Source organism: Taurulus bubalis (genome assembly GCF_910589615.1).
Source record: "Taurulus bubalis genome assembly, chromosome: 14".
In the NCBI taxonomy this organism is placed as follows: domain Eukaryota; kingdom Metazoa; phylum Chordata; class Actinopteri; order Perciformes; family Cottidae; genus Taurulus; species Taurulus bubalis.
The window spans coordinates 6,401,806-6,419,611 of NC_136602.1; the positions used below are offsets into that span (position 1 = coordinate 6,401,806).

Below are 17,806 nucleotides of genomic sequence, written 5' to 3' on the forward strand. Positions count from 1 at the left end.
ATTACATCTTGCTAATACAAATCACACATTTTACTCCTTAGTGATGAAACACATCTTTGTTCACTTGAATATACAACACTGGTTTTGCAGCTATACAGTATTACATGATCTGATATCACTGGTGGCTTATGATGACTGATATCCAATTTAAGAACTTTTGACTTTTCTGACTTTTCTGACATGAACATTCTCTATTTATTTTTGACATACTTTTGTTGCATCACATACATACACTTTTCAACAGTTTTATCACAGTAATAAAACAAGAACAAGAACAAAACCTCTCCAGAAGGAGTCGCCTCACTCTCAGTCACGTCGCATAATGGTAATGTCTTCAAAGCAGCTGACTCGGGAGGATTTTGGGGAAATTGAAGGTGCTCTGGGGAGTTTTCTCATAAACAAACTAAAGTTGTGTTTGCATTCAGTGTTTGTGTGGATCCTTGAGGCCAAGCAAATATGCTGAGTGCATTTCCTTCCTCGCAAATTATTTGCTGAAAACTACATTTGTGTACATGTGTGTTTTGCTGTATTACAAATAACACACAAAACAATGTAAATACACCAAAGTTTGAGAAGACCGGAGATATTCTTTCGCTGGCATAGCACTAAGCCCACATCAGAGGAGTGTCACATGACACCGTGGCCGTGTATTACATTATTAATCTGATCATTAGCTCTCCCCTCCCTCCCTCTTGTCTTTAACCTTGAACCTGGGGATCAGCACGGATCCCTCTGAAGCTGCCGTTTGGTGGTGGCGAGCCTTTCTTCACCACACGGCCTCTGATGCCGCGTGACTGCGCCCGTTCCACCTGTTCATGGCGAGCAGTTGGCATTCATTGAAAACACACACAAATACATGCCACAGGATTGTTGCCTCTATGTCTGGCTTAGCATTGTTGTCTGTTCACAGCATGTAGAACCACTATGTGTTTGTGGACTGGATGCTAAAAAAAAAATATTACGGTTTTTAAAAGCGAGCTTCACATTCTATCATATGTATCTTAATACAATCCTCACATCCACAAATGTAGATTGTCAACAGCCCTCATTATTATTAAATACAAACAAAAATCTGATATGTTGCCATGTACTGTGAGAATAAGGGGTGGCTCCTACTGAGGCTCTCAGTGCTAGCCTGTTGTAAAATAATAATAATAATAATAATGTATAAAAGATACTAAGAAAAAAAAGCAACTAAGCAATTTTACATCATTTTGAACTATTGTTATTTCTAATGCCCAAAAAGCTTAAAGACTAAACCTCCTCAATACAAAACTCGGAGCATCTCTATTGCCTCCACATGGCCCTCAACATGGCGACTGCTGAGCCGGCGGCTTGCAGCTAACGGTGCAAACATCGGCAGCAGTGCTGACAGAGCTAACTGTGTTTACCTAAAGGGGGAGACGGATTGTGAGTACTACACCTCTGCGCCGCCGCCGCCGCCGTAGGTCTTGAGCCAGTGGAGCACGCTCACATGCACTAACATGCACTAACATGCACTAAAAGCATGCGTGGCTGATGCGGCTATGTCAACAAAGCACAGAGGGAGAGCGACCTCATTCTCTGCTCAGGTAGACATTACTCCACTATATTTTGACACAGCAAATAGTTAATACTCTGAATATTGTAAGAAAAACTTTTAGCAGTTTGCCCATATATTTGTTTGTTTTTTACCAAACATTGCTGGCACCCATATATATATATTAAATAGAGACTAATATACAGATGTAATCTGATTTCATTATTTTTTTAGTTGTGACCAACACTTGATGAACTGGCCTGTATTTTCCTCCACAGCTGGACTTCCCTTTGTTAATCTGCTCTGTGTTGTTGCAGAGTGGAACTTTGTTTGAGGAGTGAAGGAGATTAGAGGAGGATTATGGATTGTTTATCATCAGAGGTGTCCAACAGAAATAACTTGTATAGGTTGTGTGTGTGTGTGTGTCTGGTTGCAGCAGGTGCTGGTTCGCTGCACATGACCTTTGCCCCCACTTTTATGAGGATGATCACAGAGGATGATGTACAGACGTGAAACCACACACACACACACACACACACACACACACACACACACACACACACACACACAGTGACCTTGAGCAGTGAATCTTTCTGATAGTGTCCATATATGCTTTTGTGTGCGTGTGTGTGTGTATAGTGTATGTATGATTTTAACACATTCCCACCATCTTAAATACCCTCATTGCTGACATCCAGCTCTCTGTCTATTATTACTCACCAAGATGCTCCACTCTTAAGCTCTATTAGAGCGTGTGTGTGTGTATGTGTTTTTTTTGAGGGGGGTATCATCCTCATTCTTACACTCGTAAACTGTAGCATCAACACAGTCTACCCACTCACAAACACACCAACATGGTCCTGTTTATGATCGAGGATACAATACAGAGATGTTATCTATTCACATATTATTTATTTAAAGACCTCAGTATGATTTAAAACAGCGCCTGTCGGATCATTTAGCAGCATCTCAAACCCCTTTACTGAAAGTGGAACCGAGAGGGTCTGCATCCGACAAGACGGTCTCTTATTTACGCCTATTGTGCTCAGGTGGGAAAATAGGGCCTTTTTTATTTCACTTCCCTTTTGAGCTCTATTTTTTTCATTCTTCACACTGTAACTACTGTCACTTTTGGTGCAACATCATGAATAATGAGAGACTGTTTGAGACATTATTCCCATTTGAACGCATTGGTACGGTTCTGTTTCTCACATTCCCTTTGGAATGAATCAAAACTTGAACACACTTCCCTTTGTCCTCCTGTAATGCGCGGTACCCTGATGTAGAGAATAACAGGTGCGGTATAGTAAACATCATCTGCTTCATCGCTCCGTGTTCCCTTTTTCGTATCATCAGCTTCCATAAGCCGCTGTAGTTATCCTCCCATTTGTGAATCATTGAGAACATGTGCAACCATTTGTGTTCAGGTTTCATCTGAAAGATTCGATTAAAGCCGAAAAGGACTGGAGTGAACGGAAGTTGTAATGAAGCTGCTCTTTGGGAGGGGAAAAATGAAGAAAAAAAGCCTCTCTGTATCCACGGCTTCTACTCTATCAGCTGATTGTTGCCTCACCAACCAGATCCTGCACCCGTTCACCTCAACCGATCACATAGTTGCTGACAAATTGTAAAACTGCTCTCCTCTCTTCTGCTGTCAACCCTCCTCCACCCCATTCACCTCCAGTCTCCATCACATCCCGCGCACCGTCCTGCTCCTCGTCCCATCATTGGATCTTCAGCAACTCCCTTCATTACCACCACCACCAGGGTCTAGACTCCAGTCTCCATATTCCTGCTCTAACCACAGCTTCAACACCCACTTTTAATATACTACGTCACAGTGGAGTCCAATCGCTAAAGAATCTTCACTAATCATTTCATCGCACATGTGAAATAAATGATTGTTTCACTTTAATGATGTCTCTCCTGACTGAAAAAGTCTGAGTAGCACAAATTGGGTTTGAGAGGCCGCTTCTACAACCAGATTGTTTCCCAAGTAGCCAGTTTAAAAGCAAATTTGAAGCCAATTGAAAAGATAATAAAAAGCCGAGTCATAGTTAGCGTTAGCCGATGGGATGCATTCCTGCCAATGCATTCATATGCAGAATCTGTTTTTGGACATTACCATTTAAATTGATGTGGCAAACCTGTTAGCAAACAGTTGTTTATTTAAACATCTAGCAAGGAGCAACTTTATCATTCAGATTTCTGGCCACCTGATGAATGTAAGTCCAAGTATCCCTCTCTTTTAGCTCTGTGTCTTTTAGCTAGAACTCCTGGGGGACATTTCTTGTTCTTCCGCTGCTAAATGTTCCACTATGCAGTTCACCACAGTTATTTTTTTTTCTTTTTTTTTCTTAGAATGCTGCGGCCAAAAGCAACAGGAGTATAACAAAAATGTGACTGTTTTTTTGTACTCTCTGACACGGTAGCTCCTCTGCGGCACAATCAACCCTCTGATGAGTATGTTAATAAGCATGAGTCATCCAGGTTGGGAGAGAGGAGGAACGGTGCGGTGAAAGTACAGCTGTGAATATTTCAGCAACGTTGGTGAATCATCAGATCATTCTTTGCATTGTGGTTACGAGTTTGTGACTCACTAATAAGCAATAATCATGAATTGAAACCGTTACAGAGTTCTAGTTCCCACACTAAAGACTTCAGCATTTCCCAACACATCCAATGAGATAAATGTTGCTTGGCAACAAATAAGTAACTTTCCAGTAAACTAAGTTTCGTCCGATGCTGCTTAGCAACAAACTCGAGAGTTTTGTCCTGAGGGAACAAACAGGTCCTGCAGCATCATCAGTGTTGTCGTCTAAAGGCTAATGTTCTCAAAGTGTTCGCCGGGGTTCGTTAAAGGATGTTAAAACAGAAAACATTAATTAGGGTTATTTATTTACACAAATGGAGTGAACCACAAAACATACAAAGGCGTAGGATTACGCTCTAATGCCCGGGAGAGCGGCGCCTGGCGGCTACCTCGCTGCTGGAGCTCGCACTGAGACACAGACAACGTTAGTGCTGCCAGCCCTCGATATTTACCTTTCATAATGGGCAATTAATTAGGAATGTATTTAGAAGTATTCTAGCCATGCTTTAGAAACACATAAGAAGCGTGTGCTCACTCACGCAGAAAATACGGGTGAGCTTTCGAATCTCTTGAAGATTCGCAACCGTCAAAAAGTCACCATGCAGCCATTGCAAGAGTGGAGGATGGTGGGACATTACGAGTTACACAAGCTCACAAGACAGACGACTACGACAGTCTTTGCTCACGTGGCCGACCGATAAACACCCAAAACAAACACTTTTAGAAAGTCAACTTTCTCTTGGTGTCTTCCTTCACAATTTCTAGGCACAACTCCAATCTGTGACCCTCTCTTCACACAGCAGACAAGGTATCTTTCCTCATTTTACACTTGCATTCACAGCTACTACAAAGATGGCAAAACTGCTTCCTTCTCCTTTAATTTGTGAGACTTTGTTTCCACCTTCATATTTTCTTTAGAAACAATAGACACAATGAAAGTGACTGTTTGTGCTTCTCCTGCATCTCAGTGTTCAACAGTGTGCCACCGTTTCCCCTCTGTTTATATGGTAACTTCAAGATTATAGTGCGCATGTTGGACGTCACACTCATTGCTGACTAACATCATCCATTATGCATTATCCATGGCATTACAGCAGACGCACAGAAACAAAGCAAACGTTTACAAGGCCTTGACATCTTTTGATTTCACTACTGACCAACTGAAGATCTTTCTCTGTGTACGCAGTTGCTATCCGATGCTAATTTCCAAGGCATTCTTGTGAAAGTGACCTTGACCTTTGGCATCCCCTGTCAGTTGGCATGTGTTGACAGCTCTTGACCAGCTTGCTTGTCCTCTGGTGCACTGCTCCAAAAAGCATCAGCAGTCATCACTGGATGAGCCCAATGCACTGATCGGCGGCATTGGGCGTGAATCGCGAGGAGTGAAATAGTCCAATACGAACATTGTTCAATGGAATTATCAGTTATTTAAATGTGAAAGCTGCCTGACACATTATGCTACGACGCTGCATGTAAAGCACGTCACATGATTACTGAGCTATATGCTTCTACCAACATAAGTTCCATGTCACATTTTTATTTATTTCTTTATCTCATCTCGTTTTCCTTCCAGCATTTGCCCTCACGCCTGCTTTGAAAAAAACGCGGCGGCGGCGTGATAAATCACCTTTAAATTTCATCCCTGTCAGAATTACAGCTCTTTCAGACAGATGGATAGAGGACAGTCGCGGGGCTGCGGAGCCTGCAGGCGCTTGTCACAAAGCAAACAGCGGTGTGAATTACGACCGGACGGGTTGTCTCTCTCAGTGAAGGATTATCTTCATACGGTGACACGCTCATAAACAGTGCCGAGGTGCTGCAATCGGTCTCACAGATGCGGTGCCTCCTCAAATGAGGATACTGGGTGAGAGGAGGATTTACACGGCTAATAATAGAACAAACTATATATATATTTCCAGAGAAGGGATTCTGCATGTGGACTATTTATAATTATCAAACCCTGTGATGTATCTCTCGTGGTTTAAAGCCGAACCAATCATGGACCACCGGCACGCCGCTGACCAGGCTGCAAAGGAACTCATCACACACACACACACACATATATAAAGATAGTGTCATCTTGACACTCCTTTAGACTGCTGACAAACATGAGAAAAGGATATGAGGTGTGAGTTGGAGAAAAAGGAGTGGCAGCTTAAATAGGCACAAGGGACTTTATTTTGATGACCTGCACCTTTTTTTATTTAGTCTCACTGTTGGCGCCAAGCGCTCGTTGCACCCACGTGATTTTTCTGTTCATGATCGTGTTGTGAAGCTGTCAGCAGAGGCATCACAGACTCCATGATGGCATTCACATAACTGAATGAAAAATGTCTGCTTTTCACGCCAGTTCATATACCTTCAAGGTCAGGGTACTGCTGCTGGCAGAGAATAGACCTTAACAGGTTGATGCTTAGTGCAATAACTTGTCCATGTTTGTAGGTGGAAAGAGTCACAATTAAACCCAAAGTGTGATTTAATGCAGTCTTATTGACAACGTTGTTCTCATTGACATATTCTTCTCCCTCTTTTATCAAGTTTGAAATCTGGTCACAGCGTGTTACCAGGCTGCTGCGCTGTGAATCCAATTATTTTGTATGATCACAACATCATCAGACACACAGAAATAAAACTGGCAGTGATCACGTAAAATGAGTGATCACAGAGAACGGGAGTGGAAGGTTGTCATATGAAAAGGTTTCGCTAAATGGCTGCTGAAGAACAAAAGCCCCACTCGTAGAAAATTTCCTGCGAATATACTGGAACTGAGCCTAAATGCATCCGGAACACACCGATGAACATGGAGGTGTCAGCAGGCGAGTCTGACAACGCTGTTCTTGTGTGTGTGTGTGTGTGTGTCAGATCTCTTTCCACACTAAAACACATACACAGGGAAAACTTTTTTTTTTCTTCATCTTTGTTCTCTTTTGGTTGACAAACAATGGCTACTTTACAAGACGGGCAACATTTAATGAGTAGTGGGACAGACACTTTCTGCTCTCAATCATCACACATTTGTTTTAAAGCTGAAACCATGAGTAAACAAGTCCCTCGACGTGTGGACTTGTTTATGTTCTATTTGTCTAAAATTTCAAGCTACAGGCCTTTTCAAAGTATTCTCTTTGAAAACCATTTAGGAAAAGATGTTAAAGATGATAAACTGCGTCCTGTCTTCCTGCCTCAATTCACTATTGATCTTTCCAATATTGAACCCTAAAGTCATCCAAATCCCTGCAGGAGAACCACAATTATCATATTGTGTATTACACTCATTCCTTGTCAATACCTGCCGTCTACATTACCCACAATGCACAGCGACTGCCGGCACTTCATTCAAAGATGAGGGTGTTTTATTTATTTGAGTAGTGGCTGATGTAGCCTGGAGAGCATGGCAGCTGAGGTTTGGTTCGCTCACTTCTTTATGAATCCAGATCTTTCTACTTCTCTAAACTTGTTGTCTGACTCAAGTGACATCACTTTACACATATCAGACTGCACACAGCTCTCCCTGGAGACACTAAAGGCTTCACTTTACACATATTCACTTAAGCAGTAGTGCTCCCCGAGGGCTCGTTTTTTTATTAGGTCAAGATATTACAAATTCTTTGCAATGGGACGTCTGCACATTTACACTACAAATCACACACACACACACAGTGTGTTGCCTTAAGAACTGCTTACCTGAATACCTCGCTGTCTCAATTAATAAGCTGACAAATGTGACACAGCATCTGCTGTCACCATTAACTCTTTTAATTGTGTCACAGCTGCAGGTTCAATTGCAGAGACCCTGTCCTTCCTGCTCTGGTGCACTTGAGCCGGACACCGCCGATACACATGCAGCTAGATGTGAAAGTATTGCGCAGAAACCTTCAAGGTCTCCATCAGTTTCCCCTGTTACCGTTTCAGTCACAAGGTCATTTTCAAATATAGCTCGCAGCTATAAATTCACTTTAAGTGGACAACATGGCTGCTAACCTCTGACTGGCGGCTCAGTTTCAACGAAAAGCCAACCACTGTTATATTATATTCCCTTGTTCATAACCTTTTTTTCTATTAATGCACACTCAGGGTTCATACACATTTGGACCAATGCATTTCCATGACTTTTTCATGACATTTCCATAACTTTAAACCAAATTTCCATGACCAAACATTTCGTGAAATCTGGGTGTAAACATGAAAAAGTGAGAAAATGTAATATTTAAACCAACAATGAGAATTCAAAAGCATACAGTATGCTTTAAATGACACAAATGAATGAGACAATAGTTTGATTAAAAGAATAAACATGTATATATATATATGTATATCTGCTTATATTTTGGATGTCTTTCTTTTAAAAGCATATTAATTATTTCAAACTCAGCGTAAATGAATGACATGAACACATGAATATAACATTTCCATAACTTTTCCAAAACTTTTGGGATTTTATTTTTTTCAAGGACTTTTCCAGGCCTGGAAATAACCATTTTAAAATTCCATGACCTTTCCAGGTTTTCCACGGCCGTAGGAACCCTGTACACTGATACTGTGCATCGGCCTTGAACTTCTTGAATTTTGTCAAATTAACATTATTGTTCATTGTGAGTCTATATCTAGTTTAAGACCCCCTTTTTAACGGCTTGCGTTACCGGGTTGTTTTTAAGTAGAAATGCATGTGTTTGTGAAGTAGAAGTTGCTTTTCATGTATTCCACTCTCTGGCTCCTGCTTGGTGAGCGGTGAGCTCACGAAGCTTGTGACCGTCACATACCGCCATGTGTCATCACTCAGAACCTGTGAGGTGTGCAATATGCATTTTGACCACATTTAGCAGCAGGACAAAAAGCATCTGACATGACATTACCCCGCTGCCAGCTGTCAATCAAACGCTCAGGCATCCTGCTGACCTCTGACCCTGAGCTGTGAGTGGCCGCTGTGCAGTGAGAGGATGTTTTGGAAGGGTGACTATTTATTTCTCCACCACCATGAACCTGTCTCCTCACAGTGATATCACTGCATTTTTGTGGCCTCATGCCCGGCATGACGGGACGCCTGCAGAGGCCTGTCTATGTTTGAGAAGATGGATCACTCTGCAGTTAATTGAAACTGTGTGTATAACTGTGGCAGGTTTAAGTTCAAGGTGAATCAGATGAAGCTTTGCAAACATATGAGCATTTGCATCACAGAATTGCAGTGACACTTTAAATGTTTACTTTAATTTCCACTTCCAAATTCGTTTTCTGCTTGCTCATGTTGTACATCTAATTATCTAACGGTCCACGAATGTGAGGCAGAGTGACCCCTCTTACCTCACCTCTGTCTTTGCACGGTGACACAGAGAAGCCAGCAGGGGCCCAAACTGGGCCGAGCTGGTGGTGGGAGGGACTGGGCACAGAGATGGGTGGTGGGGGTGATGTTGGTAGCACTGAGCGTGCCAAATGAGAGCACATAAAAAACAGTAATGTGATCTGAGTTGAGTGACAGGACCCCTCATTTTTTTCTTTTTTTTTTACATTAGGTTTGACAGCTATATAAGAGGCCGAGGCTGCTGGCAGGAGGGACAGACAAAGGACACACTGACCAACATCACAGTAGAAGACCAGTGGACTTAACTCTACCTCCAGTGCTATTAAACTACATATCAAGGAGAAGAATGGGACTGCTCAGTGTTGAGGAACTGGTAAGATCGCCTGTGTGAATGTAAATTATAGCAACTATGAGAGGAACTAGGAAGCAGATTGGTAACAAAAGAAATCTGCAGTATTTATCAGGGGAAATATATATGAACACTATTTTTTTTAAATAAAAAAAAGATGCTTTTTCTCTGGTTACAATTGTTAAAGGATCTTAAAGTGAAAGTTCTTCACATGCTCTTTACAGATGAAATATTGTTTGGTAGAGGCACGCTGCTGGAAACTGATTATGCTCAGAGTGTGTCGGCTATATTAATCTTTTAGACAGATTTGTTTGTAATCGTTTTCCCATTTACATTAAGTGTGTATCATTTCCCTTGATTGTCTCGATTTGTCTTACTATCACTTAACATCATGGAAAACAAATGCATATATTGCATATGATATGAGGTAAAACTAGAAGAAGACAACCTACTTCTGTAAGATAAGAACAGAAAAGAAAACAAACATGATTTTAGCACTGGTGTGAAAATTGTACTTGAGACACCATGGACACCTGAAAAAGAAAAGCAGCCAGGATCAACAATCCTTAAAAGCAGAATTACCTCAATTATCGCTGCTTAAATCCCCTCATTTCCTCGCTTAACTACCCCTTACTTTGGAAGCTGAGTGGATGGGCTGCTTAATTACAACTTGACTTAGAAAAAGATAACAATCTCATTAAAGTCCTTTACCCATCATTGTTGTTGCAGCGCATTTCATCTCAACATTTCTTTTTTTTCTTAATATTTTAACTGAGGGGTTCTTTTCCCTAATGACTAAGCGTTAAATAGAGAGACTCACAGACCATAAGCAGTCTTAATGATTACACAAGCACATCAATAACTGGACATACAAGCAGCTAACTCATTAAAAAGTTGAAGTGTGTGTGTGTGTGTGTGTGTTAATGTGTTGGAGACGTGGTGTTAGCGGCTGAATGTGAAATGTGTTCAACTCATGAGGACCAACACAAAACCAAAATTAAGCTGAGATTAAGACAGTAGTGTTGGAACCTTTTTTTCTCCGCTTTTTAAAAAATGGTGCTGGCTTTCTCTACTCAAAATGCAAAGCAGTTCACTAAACCTTCAAATAAACATGCTCCGTTTGGTGACAGAGATTTAGATATTTTTTTTAAATTTTCCACGAAAACACTGACCTCAGTGTAACACATTTTAGGTCTGGTTTCATTCATGTTTGCTCGTGTCATGACTCAGGATCGGAGTGCACAACAACATCTCCACCTCTTCTCTCCCTCAGGTGTCCGGGAAGAGGTCAGAGGGCAAAGAGGCGGACGACTTCCAAGGTGGCGTGTACGAGGCGGCCGTCAATCAAGAGAAGCAGGATGACCGCAGGTCCCACAGGGAGCCGGGGGACCGAGGTCTGTCGGAGGAGAGCGACAGTGGCGGCGAACAGGAGCAAGTCAGTGTTGCTGCTCTCAATGTAAGAACAAAAAACACAACATACAGTTCCTTTTATACAGTTATTTTAAACTTATTTTCTTGGAACTACTGTAAGGAGTCATACAAATAAAGAGTCTAAAAACAAGTTCTGAATTGACAATTTTACCTAGTGTAACAAGAAGTATGATCAGCTAAATGTAATCAAAGTACAAAATATAAGGACACATATTGTTACACTTTTGGATCCATAGTATTGATCTATTAGCAAGAAATAAGTATTATTATTTTACAATGTCTGCTGTAGAGGGAGGATGGAAAGAGTTGTATCATTAAATAACATTGAGTAAAGTACAAGTACTTAAAAACTTGAATAAATGTACTTAGTTACATTTCACCACTGGTAGTTAGTCAGTTACATTGCATGGTAGGCTCCGCCCACATGGATGAACGGGCTGACGTTAGTCTTGTGGTCCATGCTGCCACCCGAAGGCGTTGGGAGTAAAACACGTCTTGATGTACTCAGGAGTACATCGGTTATAAACCTCATCATTGTGGTATTGACATTGTTTTTGCATTGAACGTTTATTGGGCTTAAATGTCATTTTCCAGTATGTGCAGTGTGCAAATCCAAACAGCATGTTCATTGCATAAAATCCATATCATTAATATTCAATTGTCCTGTTTCACACATACCATATTTTGAATGCACACCCACAGAGTGGGTCTGTGTGAATGCGGCATTTGACTGATCTTTAATAATCATTCAGATACAGCTGTATGAATGGATCATAATGGAGTTATGTAGATTACACAAATAGTAGTATTTTAAGTATAATTGTGAGGCTTTTTACTTATGATTTACTTTATTTCAGCGGGAAATATTGTACTTGTACTTTACTCAAAGCCAGAGTATAATTTCACCTGCAAAGCAAATGACACGTTTTCTATAAAACTAACTGAATCATTACAAATGAAATACTGTTCACAAGTTAACATACACAGTATCAACAATTCACACTGATATATCTACTTTTGTGTACCCTTTACTTTTGTTATTCAAGCACATGTGCCGGCATATAGTCCTTGCTGAGCTTTTAAAGCAGGGCTTGAAGTGTTCTGTGATCTTTCACTTGAGTATTACTCAGTGAGCAGAATAAAAGCTGCTTTTAAAATGTCGTTGAGTGCTGAAAGCCTCTGTGTCTTGTCTCCTCTCAGATGGATAAAAGCGGCAGGCTGAGGTTGGAGACGGTGGATGACCTGTTCAACATCCTGCAGCTGAGGAAGAAGAGGAGGGAGAGGAAGGCTCCCGTCCATAAGAAAAAGCAGCCAGAGCCTGAGAGCGTGGTACGATTATGTTCTCGGAACATACATATATGCCTCGCATACTATTATTACTTTGTTTAGAGTGGATTTCTGACTTTCTTTAATTCCTCAAATGAAATGTATATTGTAACTCTGAGGATGACATCAGATGAATGTAAATCGGGTTCACATATTATTTTTCTAACTTTCAGTGCATTTGTTTTAACAAAAACACAGAAACATATGTAGTTAAATGTTCTGACAAAAACATCCAGTAATTTAGTGCTGTTTCTGAAGCTCCACACCAGTCTGTGTGAATGACCCCTGGGGTTTTAAAACGGACCCAGGTACACTGTCCCTTTACCTGCAGTTTACATGTTTGTTTTTGATTCTTTAGCCAGAGATCGTGGATGATGAACTGTTTCTGACAGCAGCCATGGAGAACAAACTGCCTGTGGTGGAGAAGTACCTGACTGACGGAGGAAGCCCCAACGCAGCCGACAACGTGAGTGTCACGCAGTAATGTCTGCGCCTGCACAAACATGCCGACTTGTCAGAATCTCACGAAAACATGCGAATCAGCATGTAAAAGAAAAAATACTTGCGCATGATAATAATAGAAGGCTTTCAAATAGTGCCTTTATCAGATGCATGACGCTCTTTTAGGTAGAGTATTAATTAAATACACTTTATGTTTTGTTATCTTTCATCCAGTTCCAGAGAACAGCTCTGCACAAAGCCTCGTTCAAAGGTCACGTGGAGGTCATGAAAAGACTCCTGGAGGCCGGCGCTTCCATCCAGAAAAAAGACAAGGTGAGAGATTTGAAACGCTCATATACCACACACACACACACACACGTGTCAGTCTAACAGTTGTGTGTGTCTCAGCTGGAGGCCACAGCAGTCCACTGGGCCTGCAGAGGAGGCAGCCTGCCGGCCCTGCAGCTCCTCCTCGACCAGGGAGCCAAGTTCACCGACAGAGACAAGGTTGGTACAAACACATCTGTGCAAGTTACGGAAACCTCTTACTTTGGCTCCATCTGCTGGTGGTAATGAAAAAGACAACTGTCGTTGATGATTTCTGATATATATATATATATATATATATATATATATATATATATGGACTCTTATGGAGTACTTTCTTCGCATTAATGGATGAAACTCTCTCCTCAGTTGCAGAGCACTCCTCTTCATGTCGCCGTGCGGACGGGACACTGCGAGTGTGCTGAACATCTCATTCACTGCGGAGCAGACGTCAACGCCAAAGACAGAGTAAGGGCCGAACACAACGCAGAGATCACCAGTCTTCTCACAGCGACATTAAAAGCTGAAAACGATGCTGAATAGTCTGTTTTCTTCCCCCCCCCCCCAACTGAAGGAAGGAGACACGCCCATGCACGATGCTGTGAGAATCAACAGATTCAAGATGATCAAGCTGTTGATGATGTATGGGGCCGGTCTCAAAACCAAGAACTGTGTAAGTTCAGAGCAACTTTGCACATCTTTCCCAATAATCAGAGATGATATTTTCAAATTCTGGCATGAAAGGCAACATATTCAGGCACTTACTTCAGCGGAAACTAAGTCTGTTCGCCTTTTAAGACTCTTATCGTTTTCCATTCATAGTGCTGTGGTGGCTCACTGGTCATACCTAAAAATTACATATTACTATGTTATTTTAGTAACGGCCCGATGACCCAAAAGCACGACTCAGGAAGACAATCTGGCAGGAGACAAGTGCAAGTGAGGGGACCTAAGTAGTGAAGACTATTGAGGGAATGTGCTACAGGTGAGACAAGGATGGGCCAGGTGCAAGGAATGAGGGCTGACGAGGAGGGAGTGACTGATGAAGGGGGCGTGAAGCAGGATCTGAAATGACAGGACAGTTAGTAGACAGACAGGCAGACAGGATGAAAATAACTAATAGAGAAATGTGTGGCGCTGAACCGTGACAATTTTACACAAATGGGGGACTAGGAAGGACTCGTCGTCATGTGTGCTTTGTTTAGATATTTGGATTTTATAATGTACAGCGTGTAGCCTTACTTTACAAACACTGATACTGATTATGAAATGTAGGCGCCAAAGCACCAACGGCCTATAATTACAAAAACATGCAACAGGTGGGACAGTTGGAACAAAGCCAACAATGCAGCCTCCCTGAGGACAAATACTGAGGCTCATGACCTTTGTGCCTCAATGAATCTTAGGTGAAGGTGCTTCAGTTTCCCAGTTTAGATTTGAAGTCCTGTGTCTTTGTTCCTCCTGTGCAGGATGGTAAAACTCCACTGGAGACACTGAATTCGTGGCAGAACGGAGCCAAGAGCCTCCTGTGCAACTTCAGCCAGTAGAAACCAACACATTCCACGAAGAGCAGGAATTCAACATGCAACTCAGCCAAAGGATCTGATGGCTTATCAGGGAAAAATGTCAAAAACGACATTTTTCAAGCCCATCCTAGTCATTTGTATGCGGCGGTTCAAGAAGCACACACGTCCTTTTTTAAATAAAACGTGTTTATCCAGCGAGGCTGCGAGCGAGGGTTCACATCACATTCAAACCGTCCCACGTTTTGACTGACAGATGTTGACGCCCACAGGAAGTAACAGTATTATTAAATCTGAAGTTAGCACAGACAGTTTACTGATAAATATCTTAATTACTTCTCATCTTACAGCCACATCAGCAGGAACCTGAAGAACCCGTAGCTCAACAATGTGAAATCTCATCAGGTTGTTAATAATGTGATAATTTGCAGCGGTAGATTAACTGTTCGCCAAATATTGCTGGACAATGTCTCGGGGGACAACGTGAAGATGTTTTCTTCTTCTTTTCTTAATTTTCACTTCAAGCTGAGTTGAAGTCAGCGATACTGCAACGAGAAGATGATGTATTTATTATTGATTAATGACGACTGTCAGCAATCAACAATTGGGTTTGACCTACTTAACAACCAAGTGACTGTCTAGAGTTATAATGTAGTTTGAGTGTTTGACAAATGTTCAGGGTTAAATTTGAACCAATTATATCAACTTTATTTATTGATTTGTATTTATTAACTAATGGGAACTGGGAGATTTTTTTCCAGATGTACAACACCTGGTTCACATTTTCCTCACAGTTCCATTAGATCAACAGTTTATGGATCAATCCAAGTGTAAAACTGAAGTTATTTATTTGTATAAAATGACTCCATCTCAGTGTAAAACGTGAAAAAGGGAGGAACTGAGCCTCACCTTACTGGCAGATTGTGTGTTATACTTAAACATTCAGAGGAGTTTAACCAAGTTCTTTGGTCTTATGAATTTTAAGATTGAGAGATGAGACAGGATGAAGAAAGTTTTGGGATCAGAAAGAGAAGCGCCTCTCCACTTACACTTGCATTGTTGATGTTGGTTATTAGCATTTTTACCATTTATTTTTTGTTTGCGAGACACGCGCAAATACCTTTTCTCCTGCAGCAACATCACAAGTAAACTGTGAGTTAAAGAAACGTAGCACATAAAGCCCAGTCAAGTTATGTTGACTCATCTTAATCTTGGCTGTAATTGTGTTACTTTCAAATTCAAAACAGCACCAATCATTTGGATAAATGAGCTTCGTTTTATAATTTGCGCTCCCAAAAACAAGCCTCCAACCCTCTTCCTCAATCCACAACATTGATTTGATTAAGCATTTGTTTTGGAGATTTCGTCCAGACAAAAGTTTATCTTGCTTAGATTTTCCCAGTGTATTCTACTGGAGCTCAATTTGTGCATCTGGGGTCCTGACACCTTATCGAAGGTCACGTCAGTGATACAGACACTTCAACTTGTCCATTATTCCAGCTGCCGGCCCATTTTACACACACACACACACACACACACACACACACACACACACACACACACACACACACAGAGTGCGGGAGGGAAGAAGCTGAAAAGTGAGTTTTGGTTCAGAGGATGTGTTTATGTGGAAAGAACAGGTCTTGATGTATAACTTTTTTATTGTCAAAGATGTATGTGCATTTTTCCTTCTATTTATGGATTGTTTGATTAAAACTGATTTTGAATTCAAGACGCCTTTTTTTTGAGAGAGAGAGAGAGAGAGAGAGAGAGAGAGAGAACACGACCTTTGAAACACTACTAACAGACAGCTTTGCTTTCACTGAAAAATGCAAAAAAATTGAAAATAAAAAAAAATGAAAATAATTACACGGCTGTGTCGTGGAGTAATTAGTAAGGTGTGCTGATTTGATAATGACTCAGAGTGAGAAAGCAAGATACTGAGCCACTAATGCATGAATGCTCCGTATTTCCGTGTCACTCGGAACTAAATTATGTTTTATGTTAAAAAAAAAACTCATATGTTCAGAGATGCAATTATTATCCATCCATCCATCCATCCATTATCAGCCGCTTATCCGGGGTCGGGTCGCGGTGGCAGCAGGTCCAGCAGGCCGACCCAGGCTTCCCTCTCACCCGCAACACTTTCCAGCTCATTCTGGGGGATCCCGAGGCGTTCCAAGGCCAGCCGGGAGATATAATCCCTCCAGCGTCTTTGGTTTTCTTCGGGGTCTCCTACCAGTTGGACGTGCCTGGAAAACCTTTAATGGGAGGCGTCCAGACTAGATGCCGAACCACCTCAGCTGACTCCTTTCGACACGAAGGAGCAGCGGCTCGACTCCAAGCTCCCTTCTGATGTCCGAGCTCCTTACCCTATCTCTAAGGCTGAGCCCGGCCACCCTACGGAGGAAGTACATTTCGGCCGCTTGTATCCGAGACCTCTTTCTTTCGGTCACGACCCAGAGTTCGTGACCATAGGTGAGGGTTGGAACGTAGACCGACCAGTAAATGGAGAGCTTTGCCTTCCGGCTCAGCTCCCTCTTCACCAAGACGGACCGGTACAGCGCCTGTTTTACTGCTGCAGCAGCACTGCTCCGCCTGTCGATCTCCCGCTCCACCTTACCCTCACTCGTGAACAAGAGAGGCGATCCCGAGACTCCTGAACTGGATCCTCTCCGCCCCCTGACTGCGCCTAGATATCCTGTCCATGAAAGTCACGAACAAGACCGGTGATAAAGGGCAGCCCTGGCGGAGGCCAACACCCACCGGGAACGTGTCTGACTTACTATTATTCGATGAGGTATAATTAAAAAGTATTGAATAAAAGGTTCATCACAAAAACAGCATATGCATTCTCGCTTGAGGCCCTATCTTGCTCACAGATTCACAGTCTGTCCCCCAGTTACCTGCCGCCTCCGTGGTTCAAGAGAGCCCCTTCCAGTCTCTCGTGTTAGTTTATCTCATACATTCACATAGCTACATAAGGCCCTTCCATTGGTTAGTT

At 41.9% G+C, this 17,806-nt stretch overlaps 1 protein-coding gene across 1 annotated transcript; it reads left to right on the forward strand.

The window, feature by feature from the left end:
* The first annotated feature begins 9,674 nt into the window (after positions 1-9,674).
* ankrd1a (ankyrin repeat domain 1a (cardiac muscle)) lies at positions 9,675-16,528 on the forward strand. Its single transcript, XM_079229686.1, has 9 exons — positions 9,675-9,778; positions 11,028-11,210; positions 12,386-12,514; positions 12,870-12,977; positions 13,187-13,285; positions 13,361-13,459; positions 13,649-13,747; positions 13,854-13,952; positions 14,749-16,528. The coding sequence occupies exons 1-9, from the start codon at positions 9,752-9,754 to the stop codon at positions 14,824-14,826; spliced, it is 921 nt and encodes a 306-aa protein (XP_079085812.1). The 5' UTR covers positions 9,675-9,751; the 3' UTR covers positions 14,827-16,528.
* The last annotated feature ends 1,278 nt before the right edge of the window (positions 16,529-17,806 follow it).

What these genes read in the sequence shown, in the direction of transcription:
- ankrd1a (XM_079229686.1), top strand. Translation starts at nt 9,752, where the DNA reads ATGGGACTGCTCAGTGTTGAGGAACTG. An exon ending in TGCTCAGTGTTGAGGAACTG is followed by an intron (nt 9,779 to 11,027) that starts GTAAGATCGCCT and finishes TCTCTCCCTCAG; the next exon opens with GTGTCCGGGAAGAGGTCAGA. An exon ending in ACGTCAACGCCAAAGACAGA is followed by an intron (nt 13,748 to 13,853) that starts GTAAGGGCCGAA and finishes CCCCAACTGAAG; the next exon opens with GAAGGAGACACGCCCATGCA.